Below are 19,750 nucleotides of genomic sequence, written 5' to 3'. Positions count from 1 at the left end.
AGTTGTAAAAAAGTGATTATATACCGAGCAAACATAAAATACAGGATAACCAACAAAGTTCTTGCCGTTTCTGACGATCCATTTTATGAATTACTCACAGAGAAGTGAAGTGACTAACCTCTCATCACTTTTCCGGCGCGTATGTGACCATTGACTTCTGCCAATACAGGCACGTTGTACACACACAGCAGACATCGCTCGTCTAGTGTCGAAGAGATATAGAGGTATCAAAGCAGTCTGTTCATGGTTGTTTACTACACAACTTTAAGGTGAACCTGTCAACGGCCGCATCTAGTCATCTAGGACGCCATGCTTTCGGGACAAAACCGTAAACACATACACCGCCAGATATCGGTTAAAGAAATTCAGTCAAGTGATCTGAGCGTTTGTGGTAAATCTCGCAGGAGCTACCACAGGTGTCGGATGAAGAGGCCATAAATGCAGCCATAGAGGAGGACAGCAGTCAAACATGTAGTAAACTTGACGAACTCTTCCAAGTTTCCGAGAAAACAGTAAGACTTCACCTGCACTTCATAAAGTAGAAATTGAGCCACACATAGTTGGCAGCCACAAGGAAAAACTTGTGACTAGTCGTTGCTGTCTCGGCACCACAACACACCCACATTTGAACAAGCGTGGTCACGGGCGACGAAAAGCGCGTGCAGTATGACACTCCCAAGCGTACCTGACATTGGTTGTCACCACGTGACCTTGTACTTCCACGACCACCTCCACCGACCAACATTTCCAAGACCACCTCTGCACCTATGTAAAATCATGCTCTGTGACTAGTGGACTAGTCGTCAATTGGTGCATTACGAGCTCCTACTACCAGGTTACACCATCACTATCTACTACCAGGTTACCAGGTGTACTCGCAGCAATTGCAATAGGTGCAACATGCGTTGCAGCAGAAGGAACCAGCGTTGCTTAATCGAAAAAGCGTTATCGAGAATAAAAGACCACGTGGCTCGGACGACCATAGAGAGCATGCATCAACTTGACTGCAAGACTGTGCCATCCACTACACTCGTCGGACCTAGCGCCATCAAACTACCATCGGTTCTAATCCCTGGACAACCACTCGATGGAAAATCCTTCAACAATGAGGCAGACCTGCGGCACGGACTTATGGGTTTCGTTGCGTCCAAGAATCCCAAGTTTTATTACCATGTCATTACGCAACTGCAGCAAGGTTCGCAAAGGGTGCTGAATACTGATAGAGATTGCTTTGACACATTATGCTAAGTACCATGCCTGGATGTTTCTGACGATCATGAATGGCAAGAATGCTTTTGGTTACTTTGTAATTATTGAGTAAGAACTTTCGTTTCACTAAGAACAAAACTGCTAACAAACAATATTGCACTACACTGGTATGAAGAAAATAAATATATATTGTCACATTATTATTACTAGCAGACCCGCGCAAACGTCCTGCGCACCACATTACATGTTATTTCTGTACATAGCAATTCACTTCCTTTGTGAGTCTCCTGCCCTTTACTTGTGTTAGGCGACATGCAGCGCAGGACACTATTGTTGTCTGAATGATTAATATGATACAAAATTAAAAATAGTTATGGTTTATATTTTTTAGTTCTTATTTATTTTTGCACAATATTTGATTTTATTTACAATGTATTTCCTATGGGAGAAATTTTAAAGAATTTTGAAACATTACACTCTTGAAATTTCTGAAATCGGTACCCTCTCACAGCTCAGGGATGACCTATAAATTTTATTTTGGTTTCAATATTCTTCTATTGAGGTACCTACTACCTCCTGAAAATTTGGTGCATGTAGCCCCTGAAGTCACAAACACAATCATTTTTATTTTTATTTATTTATTTATTTTTTTACATATATTCCCCCTTCCCCTCCCCTACATTGTGCCGTCAAAGTAAAATGAAGAAAACATCCCAGGTCCGAACCTTATCTATGTTGAAAATTTGATCGAGATTGGTCGTTTGGTTCAAGAGTAATGAAGTCACAAAGACAGTCACTTTCATTTTTATATTTTACATATTATATATATATATATATATATATATATACCCCTCCCCTACGCTGCACGGTTAAAGTTATATGACGAAAAATATCCGAGGCCTAAACGTCATCTATGTTGAAAATTTGATCGAGATCGTTCGGGTAGTTCAAGAGTTAAGTTTTATTTATTTTTACATATAAATCTCCCCCTCCCCTAGGTTCTACCGTCAAAGTGAAAATAAATAAATAAATAATAATAATAATAATAATAATAATAATAAAAAAACTTTCCAGGCCCGAACCACATCTATGTTCAAAATGTGATCGAGACTGATCGTTTGGTTCAAAATTTAAGTTTTATTTATTTTTTTATAATTCCCCCTCCTCCCTCTCCCCTACCGTCAAAGTGTATAGCTAAAATTACTGCCACGCCAGAACTGTATCTACGTCAAATATTTGATCGAGATCGGTCGGGTGGTTCAAGAGATTAAGAATCACAAACAGTCACTTTTAATTTGGATTTGAAGTTTTTTGTTCACAGACACCGCTATTAACATATATTCAGCCGTTAAACGGAAACATATAAAGTACTCCAGACTGAAAGATCATCATCTTTTTGTTGCCTTTGCTACATAAACGATGAGGGTTTTTAGCACAGAAGCCAGTGAATTTTTGAATGAATTAGGATCAACTTTAATTAAGAAGTCAGGCGACCCAAGAAACATACACTATTTACTACAACGAATAAGCCTAGCAATACAGAGAGGAAATGCAGTCAGCATTTTAAAATCCTTCCCATCAGCACAAGAGCTGGATGAAATTTTTTACTTAAAATACGTAGTATAAACAGTATTGTGATGGACATCGATTTGTTTTTTCTAAGAAATGAAAATGGACTTTTGTCTTAATTTGTAAATAGGTTCATATGGAAATTTAGCACTGGAAGATTCACCTGTTGATGTTGATACGTTCAAAAATTGACAAATTATACACTTCTGTCTCTATTGTTGAAAACAATGTTTCACAAAATAAAAGTATTATTGTCAATAATATATATATATATATATATATATATATATATATATATATGTATGTATGTATGTATGTATGTATATTATTAAGATTTGAGAATTCAATGCTGAATCTGAAATCGCAGAAGTCAGCCAAAAGTACGTATGACTAACGAGTTGGTCTGAGGTTGGCGTAAAGTATGCAGAGTTTGCGAAAGGGAGCAGGAGTTAAACAAAGCCTAGAACCACTGCTATATACTGTACATTACTGCAACATACATACATACACAAAACAAATAAACAGAAACTTACCATAATGTACAAGAAAGGTCTGCCTTATCTGTTCCAACGACTCATTGTCAACAATTGTTGGTACTGTTGGTACTATACGACGCCACTGTTCTTCCTCTGGTATCAACGGTAATAATAAAAGCATAACTATTGACTGTATTGCAATACGCTTCTTTATTCCAGGGCATCTCAATAAAGTGCCTACGATGGAACAACAACGTTTAACGATTTTCAAATATACCAACGAGGGCGTAACTGAAGATAGACGAAGCAACAAATCGTATATCATCTTCAAACAGTCAGTTACCAATTCATGAGAAAATGGAAATACGTGTTCAAATTCCTCAAAATTCATTATGTGTGGAACCCCTATTAAAGCCCTCGAAATACTCATGAAACATCTGGCAACGTTATCCAGCTGGTAAAGCACCATAACGTCAGTTGCTGAATCTTCGCCGATTACAACCTGGTTACAAAAGTTGAAACTGCCTCTGGCTTCCTCTAATAACCGGAGCCAAATTGAGTCGTGCTCCACAGAGTTTAGCTCTTCTGTAGTATATAAACTGAAATAAAGAAAATCATTATTCTAACTAAACTCTTCGAAGGAACACTGAAGCATTGTATTCTAGTTGTATTTAAGCTCTAAGCTTACTTCTGAAGTTGTGACCACTACATCACGTCATTTCTGGACAATCCATTGTAAGTCTTTCTACATGTATATCCGCTAAACAGAAATAGTTCTCTGCTATAAGAATGTAGACTCATCGCTTGAAAACACATTGAAACAATACACTTTCCATGAATTTTATCATTAGTTTACCAATGTATATGTAAATAATAACTCAAGGCTGACTCAAAGTAGTACCCCCCCCCCCCCCGTATATGCAACTGAGTCAGCAATTTTTTTCTGACGTCATAGGTCAAAGGTCAATGACCTTGGCCCGGGGTCAATGACCTAGGGATACTTAGGACCACCCCCTCTAGATTTTGGCAGGGGTACCTCGGCCCACCCCCTAAATTTTGGCACGGGTACCTAGGATCACCCCCTTAAATTTTGGAAATTGCCAAATCTAAAAATTTGGTATAGTAGCCTATGATTAGGGTATGTACCTCTATCAGTATTGGGGTCTATCTCGTTCCCTTTCATGGGTAAAAAATTGCCAAAAAGTTAAATTTCGGTTTTTTTTTTTTGACCTAATTTAACCCCTTTGATGAGGTGTTATTACCCTATATAGTTATATGGGCGTATACGGTGGTCCATTCCCTTCCATAAGATATGGGTATATTGATGAATCCCTTTAAATTTTTGGAAGGAGTACCTTGGCCCACCCCTTCAATTTTTGAAATTGCCCAATTTAAACATTTGGTATAATAGTATAGAACCCTAATATAGACCACTATAAATTTGGGTGGTCCACCTCGTTCCCTTTTAGGGGTACAAAATTGCCAAATTATAAACGTAAGCAATACGCTGTACCACGTGTTTGGTTTTGACCTAAGTTATCCTCTTTGATGAGATCCTATTATCTTATATGATTATATAGGTATGTATAGGGGTCAATTATCTTACATAAGACATAGGTATATTAGTGCACCCTTTTAAAATTTGGGAGGGGTACCTTGGCCCACCCCTTAAATTTTCGAAATTGTTTAATATAAGCATTTGGTATTATAGTATAGGACATCAATATGTATCACTATAAATTTGGGTGATCCATCACGTTCCCTTTCATGGGTAAAGAACTACCAAAAATCAAATTTCGGAGGTTATTGACCCTCCTTTGATGAGGTCTTATTACGTTATATGATTATATGGGCATGTATAGGAGTCCATTCTATTTTTTAAGATATAGATACATTGGTGCATCCGTTAAAAAATTTGAAGGAGTATATTGGCCCCCCACCTTAAATTTTGGAAATTGCCAAATGTAAACATTTAATATAGTACTATAGGACCCTAATATGTATTAGTATAAATTTGGGTGGTCTATTTCATTTCCCTTTTATGGATAAAAAATGTTAAAAATTCAAATTTCGGAGGTTATTGACCCCCTTTGATGCGGTTTTATTACCTTATATGAATATATGATTGTGTTCAGGGGTTTATTTTCTTTTATAAGGCATGAGAACATCGATGCTTTCATCTTAAAATTTGGTAGAGGTACATTGGCTCACCCTTAAAGTTAGGAAATTGCCCAATTTGGTATAATAATATAGGTTCTTATAAATTTCGTTCCCTTACATGGGTAAATATTACCAGAAATTAGTATGACCACGTGTTCGATTATTGAGGACTCAATTTATTCCTTTTGATAAGGATTTAGCACGTTATATGTGTATATACACAGGTTTATAACCTTTATAGTTTTATGTTCCCTTTTAAATTTTGTTTGTTTACATAGAACCATTCCTTAAATTTGGGAATTATCAAATAACAAAATTCGGTAAACGTTTTCTACGACTCTTTGAAAAATGTTGGTGTCCCCCTTATGGCCAAATATTCAAATTTCGAATGTAATTGACCTATTTTATCTTCTTTGATACGGCTTTATCATTGAATGAGTACAGGACATATTACTTTTTTCATAAGACACAGGTGTATTTATTTATTTATTTAACAATCACCAGATACAGCTCAGAGGCCATTTTACACTGGATATCCAACAACAACAATAACAATGGAAAGGATTTGGGAAGGTATCGGCCAGGGCCTGTTTAGTAGGTACCATCCCGGCATTTGCCTGGTAGGACTGAGGGAAACCCTGGAAAACCTCAGTCAGGATGGTCGGCAGCGGGATTCGAACCCACGACCTCCCGAATGCGAAGTCAACGCTCTACCAATTGTTAAATCAATAATTGGTAATTGTTCTTAGAATTGGGTGGTATCTCATTCTTTGGGTAAATCATTGTCAAATATTATTATGATCACATAGTCAGTTATTGACCTATGATGGGATTAAGAGTCCAGGGCATTGGTACATTGAAACTTTGTAGGATAATTTGAGAATTGTCAAAATGAAATTACGTCATTAGTTTTGATTATTCCCGCCTATGGACCAAATATAAACGTAAACAATATGATGTACCACGTGATTGACCTTGATGAGGTAGTGTACAGGAATTCATTTCCTTTGTTGTGGTACTTCTTAAGTTTGAGTACACACTTCCAGAAAACAGTTGGTTCTGCTAAAGTAAACAATTGTCAGACATTATTGACCTTATTGAACATATAATGATTAGTGGTGGGCACAGAAACCGGTTTTTCGGTTTTCGGTTTTTAGAAAAACCGAAACCGGTTTCTGAAAATTTTCTAAAAACCGGTTTCGGTCACCGAAACCGGTTTCGGTTTTCTTCAAAACCGGTTCTGTTTTCTTCAAAACCGGTTCGATTTTCTCCGAAACCGGTTATCGGTTTTCTCCAAAACCGGTTCGGTTTTTCACCAGATCCGGTTTCGATTTTCTTCAAAACCGATTCCGGTTTTTTTTAAATTTGTTCTATTTCTGACCAGAATGTTGTTTCGTTGTTCTCCGGAAACCGAATCCATTTCCACAGAAATATTCTTATGTTTTTTCGAAAAGTTTTCACCGAAACCAGTTTCGGTGAAAAACCGAACCGGTTTTGGAGAAAACCGAAATGTCGGTTTTTCGGATTTCGGTTTTAATAGAAACCGGTTTTCGGTTTTTATAAAAACCGGTTTTGCCCATCCCTAATAATGATATGGTTAATTTTAAGACAGTTATATCGAGAGAGGTATTCTTTAAATTCGGGAATTGTGATAAACAGAATTTTAACATAAGGCGCGAAATTTGAAACAATACTTTGAACTTTAGTCACAGCTCATAGTCTAAGATCATTGGTGGTGGTTGATTTGCCCTTGAGCTTTAGAAATCTGATAGCTAACCTTATTGAATCTTACGACTCATAGTCTAAAGGCAATACATGCTAAAACACTGAAATGTAGTCACAAGGTGATATAATCTGACACTGGCAAAGTTATTGTTGATGCAATTTGATTGGATGATCACTATCTTTCGTGCAATCTGATTGGTTGATCACTATCTTTCACGCAATCTGATTGGTTGATGATTTTCAAATCTTTGCTGCATTTAGTTTTAAGTATTGTTTAACATTTATCGATTACTGTTTAAAAATCTTGGTTTGAACATTTTCGTTCAACATTTTGCACTTACTGATAAATATCAAAACCGTTCATTTGTTAATCGAATAGTTAAAAACCGAATAAAGTTTGACGATTAACCGTGAAGCGTAAAATTATTTGAAATTTTGTTTGAAATTTTTTTTCGTTTCAAAATTTTTTTGTTAATTTTTTTCGTTTCAAAATTTTATTTGAAAATTTTTTGTTTGAAAATTTTGTTTGAAATTTTTCGTTTCCAAATTTTTAGTAATATAAAATTTTGTTCGATTTTTTCGTTTAAAATTTTTTGTTTCAAAATTTTTGTTTGAAAATTTTTTGTTTGAAATTTTTGTTAGTAAACTTTTTGTTTGGAAAATTTTGGTTTCAAATTTTTAAGTTTATGCACTCATTGGTAAAGAACTGTTTCGTAACTGTTTAGAACAAAACCATCTGGCAACACTGTTTATCATGATGCAATAGTACACGTCAGAACATGGTAATGCAACGTCATCAGTTTTGCATCGTCGTTCGAGATGGTATTCTTCATAACGTCATCATGGCTACTTGTCTGCAGTTTCTAAACTCACGTGATGTGATGAAATCATTTACCAATTTACAACAGAATATACCTTATAGAATCTTAGCTAGCCAAATGATTCCTATAGTTTGGATTAAGAATCGTAGTGAAGCTTAAAGTGATAAGGATATTATTTTACCAGCAAGATATTTACCCATGGAAGCTTCAAAACAAGAACTATTACGTGACTCGTTGAACGGAGTCCTCAATTTGAATTTAGCACAAAGCCGGATCTGTGAATTTGGTTTCGTCAGCAATTGTGATGAAATCATGAATTCAAACGTCAGCACATTCCTTTTCAATGACGTCAGCCGTAGCTGTATGCTGAAATCTTTAATCACAGAATGCGATCTATGAATTTGGTTTGGTTAGCACATTTCTTTCCAATGGCATCAGCAATAACTCTATGTAATCAGCAAATACCGTGTCAGCCCATGAAATCATTCGAGCAAGTGCGTTTCAACAGGAAAGATGTGTACTTCTAACGATAAAGAATTCCTCTTCACAAGCTATTATCCAATAAATATATTTAAAACAAAACATGTCATGGTTGGTATCTGTGCTACAACGTTTCAACCTGTGATTCGATTGGGCAAAGAACAATAATTTGGTGTACAACTGAACTTTGAAGTATAGCAACTATGTTCACGAATCGACCAAATGAATGATTATTTTCACGATGAACTAAATGTGATCATAGTCAAATCATTAGGTTCAAATCATGAAGTTGTGCTGCGTACAGTCCTCGAGAAGAAGATGGTGCTGTTACGTAAAAAGAGTACATTGCATGAAGCCCACAACATGGTGTATCTAACGCAAACGGAATGGAAAAAATTCATCAATGTATTCCAGTGTGTTAAACATGCAGTGGAAGTGTGCAACAAAACAAGTATATTCCTGAAAAAGTACTATTTTGAGAAATGGGTTATGCATCTTGAACGAGATGTATCTAGATGTTGTGATGGTTGTCAACATCGTTCGTGGGTGCATACCTGTATTGATAAACAGTTTATTTGTGATCAAATGGACATTGAGTTTCCACCAATTGACATTGCAATAGACCTTAAAAGACTTCAGTTGGAATTAAAATTATACGCTAAAGACAAACTAGTGCAAGAAGTTCAAAATACATTGTATCGACAATATCCAGATCCTTTATCTGGTATGGATGTATGTGATTAATCAGTGCAGTGTAATAAAATGACCCATTTCAATGATTTGTGTTTTTCAATGATTTGTGTTGTGTGTTTCATAGGAAGTACAACCCCATGTTCTGACGTGTACTATTGCATCATGATAAACAGTGTTGCCAGATGTTTTTGTTCTAAACAGTTCCGGTTCTTTATCAATGAGTGCACAAACTTAAAAATTAGAAACCAAATTTTCCAAACAAAAATTTCAAACAAAAAGTTTACAAACAAAAATTTCAAGCAAAAATATTGAAACAAAAAAAATTAAACAAAAACATTCGAACAAAATTTTTTAAACTAAAAATTTGGAAACTAAAAAATGTCAAACAAATAATTCTACGTTTCACGGTTAACCGTCAAACTTTATCCGGTTTTTAACTATTTAACACCGAACGGTTTTGATCATATTTATCAGTGACTGCAAAATGTTGAACGAAACCAAGATTTTTAAACAGTAATCGATAAATGTTAAACAAAACTTAAAACTAAATGCAGCAAAGATATGAAAGATAGTGATATCCAGATTGCGTGAAAGATAGTGATTATCCAATCAAATTGCATCAACAATAACTTTGCCAGTGTCAGATTATATCACCTTGTGACTACATTTCAGTGTTGTAGCATGTATTGCCTTTAGACTATGAGTCATAAGATTCAATAAGGTTAGCTATCAGATTTCTAAAGCTCAAGGGCAAATCAACCACCACCAATGATCTTAGACTATGAGCTGTGACTAAAGTTCAAAGTATTGTTTCAAATTTCGCGCCTCATGTTAAAATTCTGTTTATCACAATTCCCGAATTTAAAGAATTCTCTCGATATACCTGTCTTAAAATTAACCATATCATTATATGTTCAATAAGGTCAATAATGTCTGACAATTGTTTACTTTAGCAGAACCAACTGTTTTCTGGAAGTGTGTACTCAAACTTAAGAAGTACCACAACAAAGGAAATGAATTCGTGTACACTACCTCATCAAGGTCAATCACGTGGTACATCATATTGCTTACGTCTATATTTGGTCCATAGGCGGGAATAATCAAAACTAATGACGTAATTTCATTTTGACAATTCTCAAATTATCCTACAAAGTTTCAATGTACCAATGCCCTGGACTCTTAATCCCATCATAGGTCAATAACTGACTACGTGATCGTACTAATATTTGACAATGATTTACCCAAAGAATGAGATACCACCCAATTCTAAGAACAATTACCAATTATTGATTTAACAATAAGAAATGTACCCCTCCCAAAATTAAAGATTGGTACACAAATACATCTGTGTCTTATGAAAAAAGTAATAAGTCCTGTACTCATTCAATAATAAGGCCGTATCAAAGAAGATGAAATAGGTCAATAACCTTCAAAATTTGAATATTTGTCCATAAGAGGGACACCTACTTGTTATTTGATAATTCCCAAATTTAAGAAATGGTTCTATGTAAACCAACAAAATTTAAAAGGGAATATAAAAAATATAAAGGTAATAATCCTCTGTACTCATTCATCCTTATCAATGGAAATAATCACTTCCAAAATTTACATTTTGACAATTTTTTACCCACGATAGGAAACGAAATTTATAACGGTATATATTAAGAACCTAGATTATTATACCAAATTGGGCATTTTCCTAACTTTAAGGGTGAGCTAATGTACCTCTGCCATATTTTAAAATGGAAGCATCGATATTCTCATGTCTTATAAAAGAAAATAAACCCCTGAACACATTCATATGTTCATATAAGGTAATAAAACCGCACCAAAGGGGTTCAATAACCTCCGAAATTTGAATTTTTAACATTTTTTATGCATAAAAGGGAACAAATACGGACCACCCAAATTTATACTAATACATATTAGGGTCCTACAGTACTATATTAAATGTTTACATTTGGTAAATTCCAAAATTTAAGGTGGGGGGCCAATATACTCCTTCAAATTTTTTTCCGGATGCACCAATGTATCTATATCTTAAAAAATAGAATAGACCCCTATACATGCGCCCATATAATCATATAAGGTAATAAGACCTCATCAAAGGAGGGTCAATAACCTCCGAAATTTGATTTTTGGTAGTTCTTTACCCATGAAAGGAAACGTGATGGATCACCCAAATTTACAGTGATACATATCGAGGTCCTGTACTAAATTTAAAAATTTAAAGGGTTCTTATGATAGGCAATGAACCCGTGTATACGCCCATATAACCATATAAGGTAATAGAACCTCATCAAACGGGATAAAATGGGCCTAAAACCAAACACGTGGTTGTACTAAAATTTGGCAATTTTGTACCCCTAAAAGGGAACGAGGTGGACCACCCAAATTTATAGTGATCTACATTAGGGTCCTATACTATTATACCAAATGTTTAAAATGGGCAATTTCCAAAATTGAAGGGGTGGGCCAAGGTACCCCTCCCAAAAATTTAAAGGGATTCATCAATATACCCATATCTTATGAAAGGGAATGGACCCCCGTATACGCCCATATAACTATATAGGGTAATAACACCTCATCAAAGGGGTTAAATTTGGTTAAAAAAAAAAAACGAAATTTAACTTTTTGGCAATTTTTTACCCATGAAAGGGAACGAGATAGACCCCCAATACTGATAGAGGTACATATCCTGATCCTAGGCTACCATACCAAATTTTTAGATTTGGCAGCTTCCAAAATTTAAGGAGGTGGTCTTAGGTACCCCTGCCAAAATTTAGGGGATGGGCCGAGGTACCCCTGCCACAATCTAGAGGGAGTGGTCTTAAGTATCCCTAGATCATTGACCCCGGGCCAAGGTCATTGACCTTTGACCTATGACTTAACAAAAATTTTGCTGACTCAGTTGCATATACGGGGGGGGGGGCTACTACTGACAAATACCATTAATCCACACTACAACTACTACACAAACATTTTAGGTGTTTACCAGACATTACTCGAAACTAGAAGTTGGATGTATAGGAAAGCTTTAGAAAGAATCTGGTTTCTTGAGAAGTATACAGGACATCATTATTTTCATCATTTGCTACAGCTTACAGTAGGATAAGAAAGACAACGCGATGAGAGTAATTACCTTTAAAATACTGCTATTATCCAATTAGATTATCTCATATCAGTTCACATTCAATTGAGCAAATATCTTTAAAGAATCTCAAATATAATTAAATATTTAAATTATTTATTTGCCTGTTGAAAATTTCCTGAGATGACTGAAACAAACAATTACATAACGGATTTGAGCGACAAAGACTCTGGATTGATTCCTAATACCAGCTACCATGCAGACATTTTCCTCGGATGCCATTAGTTGCTAGTAAGATATACTTTAAATAAGAAGCCACCCTATAAATATGTATGGAAAGTTCACTGCTATAATTAACCAATTATATATATATATATATATATATATATATATATATATATATATATATATATATATATATATATATATATATATATATTAAGTCTAAAGTTTATGTATGTTTAGTTTTACGAGGAGAGAGAGAAAAGTAACACATTATTTTTTTTCTCTGCCTCTTTGCAGGACGCGCTAGAAACCAACTTCATTGGATGGTCTGTCGCTTTGGCGGGAGAAATGTGGTCGACGCCACAAGAATGTGGTGTGTTTTAATATCAATGTTGCAATCTACAAAGGTGCAATGAGATGCAGTCAAACTATTATAAGCTAAACGAAAACCTTCGAGTTTTACGTCCCATGGGTATGCCGGTGAGGCTAAAGGAGACTGTGATGATGAGTAATGAATGAAATGGTGGAATGAAGAAAATGGGAGGAAACGGGAGAACCCCGAGAAAACCCACGCACACGGTGTTTGTCCACCACAAATTTCACTTGGCGGGGACCGGGATCGAACCCGGGACCCCAAGCACTAGAGTTGAACGCTCTACCACTGAGCCACCGCGGCCCCTATAAGTTAAACGAAAACCCTTAAATAAATTCATACAGAAATGGTGGAAGTGTATGTAGTGAATTCATAGATCGCCGCAGCATTGCCTTTGAAATTTAAAAGGAAATGTGATTCGTCTCGTTCTGGTACATCTATGACTACTGCAGCGCCAGTTACTGCCAGAAAGAATTGAGGAGAAAATCCAGAATAATAGATACATCTTTAAATAGTGGCTCAGAAATTTAATATTTCGTACAGAATAGTATACGAAAATGTGTATGACAAATTGGACTTTTTGAAAGTCAGTTCGTGATGACGAGTAGAAGAGGAAGAGGTGGTGTCATTTTTGGTCAACTTGGTGCGATACGCACAGGGGCAACCTGACTTTCTGGATGTGAGCAACTACTATTGAATCCTAGAAATTGATCTCTCACTCCGAATACAAAGGAGTCCAACATGGTATGGAAAAATTCAAATTTCGGCCTCTCACAAATTCAGTCATTTTCTCTGGTTAAAAAGACGAAATATAAGTGTTCTCACATACAGGGCGTTCTCCTGATTAAGTTTCGTTCATCTTGCACCACTGTCTCCAGGCACCGATGCACACCCCAACCGAAATGCCTCTAATCTTATTCTTGTTCACAACAACGCGTTCGTGACAAAACTGATCAATTTAACTTGGAAATGTTCCACCACCCACTACACAATTCGCACAGTTTTCACCTCATGGTTTCCTGAAAAACGCATGGGTAATCAATGATACAATTTGACTAAAGTAGTTCAATCTGTCGTTGGTAGGTAGTCAAACGCTCTGAAAATGGAAGTAACGAACACAATATAGTAGAACTAGTACCACTGAGAGAATTGTCTCAAGCGAGGTTCTTATGCTAAAAAAAAATAGGTACGATATCTAGTTATCTAAACGGGTATATATTTGCTGGGGTATTTTTAAGAGTACTGAAACGAAGAAAACAGTTGTGTTACTTTTCGATCTTGCTTCGTAAAATTCTCTGCAACAACAGAAACTACGAAATCATTTAAAATGCTCTTACTGAGGAAACCCTATTTTCTCTGCCATTCCTTGAGCTACAGAACGCAACATTCTCTCCAATGTCATCCACAGGGTCTAGAAAAAAGAAACGAAATATGTAATGAAACTAGTTTTCATTCAAACAGTAGAATAACAACAGTAATCTATAGTACCTATCATACAAAAACTTTTTTAAAAAAAGGATGAAACTATACACGAAGTAACTTTCTTGAGCTAAGATAACTTACACTTCAGTCAAAAAAAAAAAAAAAAAAGTATATCCTGAAGATCATCCAAGGTATGCCGTATATATTCAAAATTTTAGCAACCCTTAAATCTAAAAATTATTTCAAACAATAGGATTTTTTGCAAAAAAACCTGCTCTGGCATGAATAAGACTAACTTCTCGCAATGGCCGAGTAAGTAACGAAGATTCAACCAGGTTTTCGTTATACATACAGACGTTCTAGCAGGAAGTTTCTATTAAAACACTTAATTTTCACGTTTTCTGATTGGCGGTCGCCCTCCTTTGAGATCGGTGAATGACGTTTAACCTGACCTGAGCTTCCATTGAATAATAGTGGCTACTCGTTTCAATATGCATGCCAACACATACAAGAACTTTCCCGAAAAATGGTAATGGAATATGCCCATTCACGAGCTGGGCCAAAATTCGAGCTCCAAGTTGTACCTACTAGTGGAGGGTAACTCCTCTAGCAAATAGGAGTCTAATATCAAGTATTTACAGCGTTAACTGTTTACGGTTATATAATATAATGAAGGGGACACTCTAATGAGAGAAATAAAGAAGGACCCTCAATTGACAGCAGCAGAACTTAAAGAAATGCATCCGAGTTTGTTCGAAAATGTTAGTGTTCCTACGACGCAGCACCGTTTGCAGAAAGACCTGGATTTACCATGTCGTACTACTCCTAAGAAGTCTCTACTCACAGACCGCATCAAGAAACAACGTCTTGCTTTCCCGAAGAAATATGCACACTGGTCATTAACACAATGAAGGAAAGTAATGTTTTTCGACAAAAGCACAATCCAACTGTTCCGAATGGGAGCTGTTGAAGTTCAACATCAATGATCTTCAGGTCGATACGACCCAAAGTATACGGTTCCGACCGTTAGGCATTCCCAGACTGTAAAGGGGAAGAGGGTTCAGGTGAAAAGGGAAGAGGATGTTTATATTTTTTACTATCAAATAAGACGATGAACGCAGACCGATATATCAACGTTATTCAAAACCACTTGGTGGCTATGCTCCTTATCCACGAGTGTGATTATAATGCTCTTTGTCGCAAAGCTACAAAGATAGCGAATTTTCTTGAACAGCATATCAAGATGTTGGAATGACCTAAGAACAGTCCCGATCAAATCCAATCGAATATTGTTGGCATCGTAGGAAGGTATTGTTGGGTTAGAAGGAGCTTCAGAACCTACAGACCTCCCAAACAGAACTGAAGAAAATGTGGTGTATTGACAGACTTCAAATTACTTGCTAAGTCTTATTGATTCCATGTCCAAGCGCATTCAAATGGTTCCCAAAAGTAAAGACAACATAACATAACTTCTTACAAATGTATGCATTTTCTGTTGTATGTGACACGTTATAATAGCTTTCCACATGAATTTTCTGTATTTATTGTGTTTTTGTTATGAGGTCCGAAGTGTTTTTGTATAATAACGTTTTGAACTATGTTCTCTGTTTTGTTTAGAACTAGAGACTAGTATTTTATTTCTAACGAAAAACAAACAACTTATTTTTAATTAAAATTATTTTCAGAAATAAAGACGACTGAACCTAATATGCTCACACACACCAAATAACTAAAATCCATCTGGTCGATCATATAGACTCTCATGCAAGAAAATTTAAGTTAGTTGTCAGCTATAAATCTATTCGCGCATTTTATTAACCCCTTGCACTGAAATGACAAGTCTAGCTCGTCATGGCCTCCCGGTGCCAAATAGCACAATGATAAGCTACACTCGTCATAAAATTTAAACTATTGTAGCATCATGTAGGGTTACTATATTGATGTTTTGATTTTTTTTTTTTTTTATGATAAACCATCTATAATACACTTTTATAACTTATACTTCAAGAAATTTGATACAACGGAAGGAAGGGCAGGAAATTCAGAAAATAAATCGTAGTGGAATGGGTTAATAGACAAATCTAAAATTGTCTTTTCTTTAAAAAACAGCCCATACTCTTCATTTTCACTAACGAATAATATTTATTTTTCAAAATCATTCATGTATTTGTAATTTTGTCTGCATATTTCTCTAACAGAATGGAGGGAAAACATTTGCCTTATAAGCAGATGCGATGGACAGTTTGTTCAGTAAGCATTGTAAGCAACAGTATCAGATGATGTTTAATTGTATCATGTATTTCGCATCTTAAACTATTTTCACATTCAACTTTCAGCTAGTTACGAATTTCATCTCCCTAACCTGATCATACCTACACCCCACGACACTAATGACTGCAACCGAGATTTGTAGTATACTTGTATCTTCCCTACGGCATAATTTATGCTTGCTTTCCGTTCAATGAGAGTGAACTTTGCATCTATTGTAACACTATGAATAGCAACGTTGCTTTTTCAATTACCATTGGGGTGAATGTATTTCAACCCTCCAATTTCCCTATTAGAATACGCATTTCAATGAAAGTGTAATTATAAAAGCCTATGAGATATTCTTTCTAAGCATAAATGTTGATCCCCTCTTCCTCCTTAGGATACGCACTTTAATCAAAGTAAAGTGATAAAAAATTCAGCTTGATTTAAGTACTAATTTTTAAATTTTTAAAAGTAATCTGAAACAGGTCAGCCGATTTTCCTACCCCAAAAACTATGGATTGAACACTAATGTTGGACATTTTGAATATTTTAATTTTCATCCCTTCTCACCCTCGGGGCCGACAGTAACTATGATAACTATATCAAAGAATATGAAAACAATAAATGTTGACTACTATCTTTTTATCTAGCTTAACCACTGTTAACTACAGTTATATATATATAATTGAAATTCACTGTTTGTGACTAAATCTCCTGAACCGCCCGACCGATCTCGATCAAACATGGATGAGGTTCGAGGCTGGGCTGGTTGTAGACTATTCACTTTGATTGTAGAACGGAGGGGAGAGGGAGGTGGGTATAGAAAAATAAATAAAATTTAACTCCTGAACCACTCGACCGATATTGATCAAATCTTCAACATAGATGAGGTTCAGGCCTGGGATCGTTTTCGTGATTTAAGTTTGACGGAGCAACGTAGGGGTGGAGAATGAGGGGGAGATATATCAAAATCAATTTATATAAGAATGAATGTGACCTTTTTTTGTAACTTAATAACTCTTGAACTATTCGACCGATTTCAATCAAATTTTCAAGATACATGAGGTTCGGATCTGGAAACATTTTTGTAATTTCACTTTAACGGTAGATCGTAGGGGAGGGGGGAGGGGACGTATAAATAAAAACTAATAAAACCTAATAACTTTTGAAGCACCCAACCAATCTCGATCAAATTTTCAACATATATGAGGGTCGGGCCTTGGGTGTTTTTATCGTTTCACTTTGACGAGCCAACCTAAGGGAGGGGGAGATGTGTGTTAAAAAAAAATTAAAATTAAAATGACTGCCTCTGTGACTATCACTCTTGAACCACCCGACCGATCTGAATCAAATTTTCAACATACATGAGTTTAAGGACAGGGATTACTTTAGAGTATTCACTTTGACGATGCAATGTAAGGGAGGGGGAGAGAAATTTAAAAATGATCAAAAATGACCGATATTAGTGTTGAATCCATAGTTTTTGGGGTCGATCAGAGAAACAGTGACACTTCTGATGCTGTTTCAATCCACGTTCAGCCTGATAGTTGGGGAGGGAGAGGGTACAACGTAGGGGAAGGGGATAAACATTTAAAAATGATCGAAAATGACTAATATTAGCGTCGAATTCATAGTTTTAGGAGTAACTGAGATTAACAGTGATAATTCTGATGCCGTGTGCCGCAGCACGGAGGGGGAGGGGAAGCTATATATATACAAAAGGGGAGGGGGAGGGGAGAGAAATTTAAAAATGATCGAAAATGACCGATATTAGTGTTGAATCCATAGTTTTCGAGGTCGATGAGAGAAACAGTGACACTTCTAATGCTGTTTCAATCCAAGTTTAGCCCTGATAGTTGGGGAGGGGGAGAGTACAACGTACAGGAGGAAGATAAATATTTAAAGATGTTCGAAAATGACTAATTTTAGTGTCGAATCCATAGTTTCATTCAAATGAACAGTGACATTTCCGATCCGGTTTAAATCCAAAATCAGCCCCACCACTTGGGGAGGAGGAGAAAGAGATATTAAAAAATGATCGAAAATGGCCACTATCAGTGTCGAATTTATAGTTTTCTGGGTCGCTTAGATGAACAGAAATACTTTCGATGCCGTTTAAATTCAAATTACACCCCGCAACTTGGGAGAGGCGAGGAAGAGAGATTTAAAAATGATCCAAAATGACCGATATTAGTGCTGAATCCACATTTTTTGGGCTCGCTGAGATCAACGGTAACACTTCCAATGCCATGGCCCGCAACATGATATATATATATATATATATATATATATATATATATAGAGAGAGAGAGAGAGAGAGAGAGAGAGAGAGGGTTGATTAGTTCGTGTGTCAATTTCATTTGTTCACTGTGCAAAAGTGGTATGATGTATAGCCGTGAAATTTGGTGTAACTTTAGATGAAGGACATAGGTTTTGTTTCGTCATAGAAGCATGTCACTGGTACTAAAGATTGAAGAGATATAGTCAAAGGTCAAATTTCGATTTTTTTCTTATGGGACTGCAATGTTAAATTCTGAAAGAGCCTGTAAAAACGTAAATCGAAATGATAAGAAAGAAAAAGGTGTATGGTATGATTCTATGTCGCAAGTCGACCAAATATGCGTCAATCAAGTGTCATGGTCAGAGGTCACTGTCAGATCAAGGTCACCGAGATGATCAATGATCTACACACATGAGATACGGAGTTGTGCATTTATATTTTCAGTTCAACCCAGCAAAGCGGGTAATATATGCTTGTATATATATATATATATATTTCAAAGTACAATAGAGTGAAATGATTTCAAAGTGATATATATTTACAAAAAGAAAGTTACATACCGGGTGTTTCTCAACTTCTTGCAGAAAGAACTGTTTCTCATACTTGAATTGTCGTGCTCTTGCTGTTATAAATTGTAAGAACCATCCCATGTAATCAGCGATTTTACACTGCAATTTGTCTATTTAAAAACAGGTAAAGAAAAATACTTTTATGAACATGCATTGGTACAATGACTCTCACAATTAGAAACTTACATGAATGTTATTACACTTTTTTTTTTTTCAGGCATCGCCAGTAGTACAAAGAAAATTAAATTTTAAGCAACAGAAAGGTGTAAAACATGGAGAAGGAACATTATAAAACACAGACAATATAAAAGTAAACAATAGTATCACTATAACTATCATTAAATAATATAAAACTAAACACAGACACTATACAATCATAACATTCCTCAAATATGTCTTTCTT

General features: G+C 35.8%; 1 protein-coding gene across 4 annotated transcripts in view; it reads right to left on the bottom strand.

Moving 5' to 3' along the window:
* Positions 1-19,750, bottom strand: part of LOC145688127 (serine/threonine-protein kinase ATR-like) — a 381,701-nt gene that overhangs the window by 257,616 nt on the left and 104,335 nt on the right. For all 4 annotated transcript variants that reach the window (XM_081761899.1, XM_081761900.1, XM_081761902.1 and 1 more), the window contains 3 exons: positions 19,339-19,457; positions 14,160-14,233; positions 3,312-3,853 (listed from right to left, as the gene is read on the bottom strand). In XM_081761899.1, coding sequence (XP_081618025.1) covers positions 3,312-3,853; positions 14,160-14,233; positions 19,339-19,457 — 735 coding nt within the window. The remainder of the gene's footprint in view (positions 1-3,311; positions 3,854-14,159; positions 14,234-19,338; positions 19,458-19,750) is intronic.

This window comes from Thermobia domestica, chromosome 6 (assembly GCF_964235325.1).
Source record: "Thermobia domestica chromosome 6, izTheDome1.hap1.1, whole genome shotgun sequence".
NCBI lineage: Eukaryota > Metazoa > Arthropoda > Insecta > Zygentoma > Lepismatidae > Thermobia > Thermobia domestica.
This window is presented reverse-complemented; position numbering and strand designations above follow the sequence as displayed.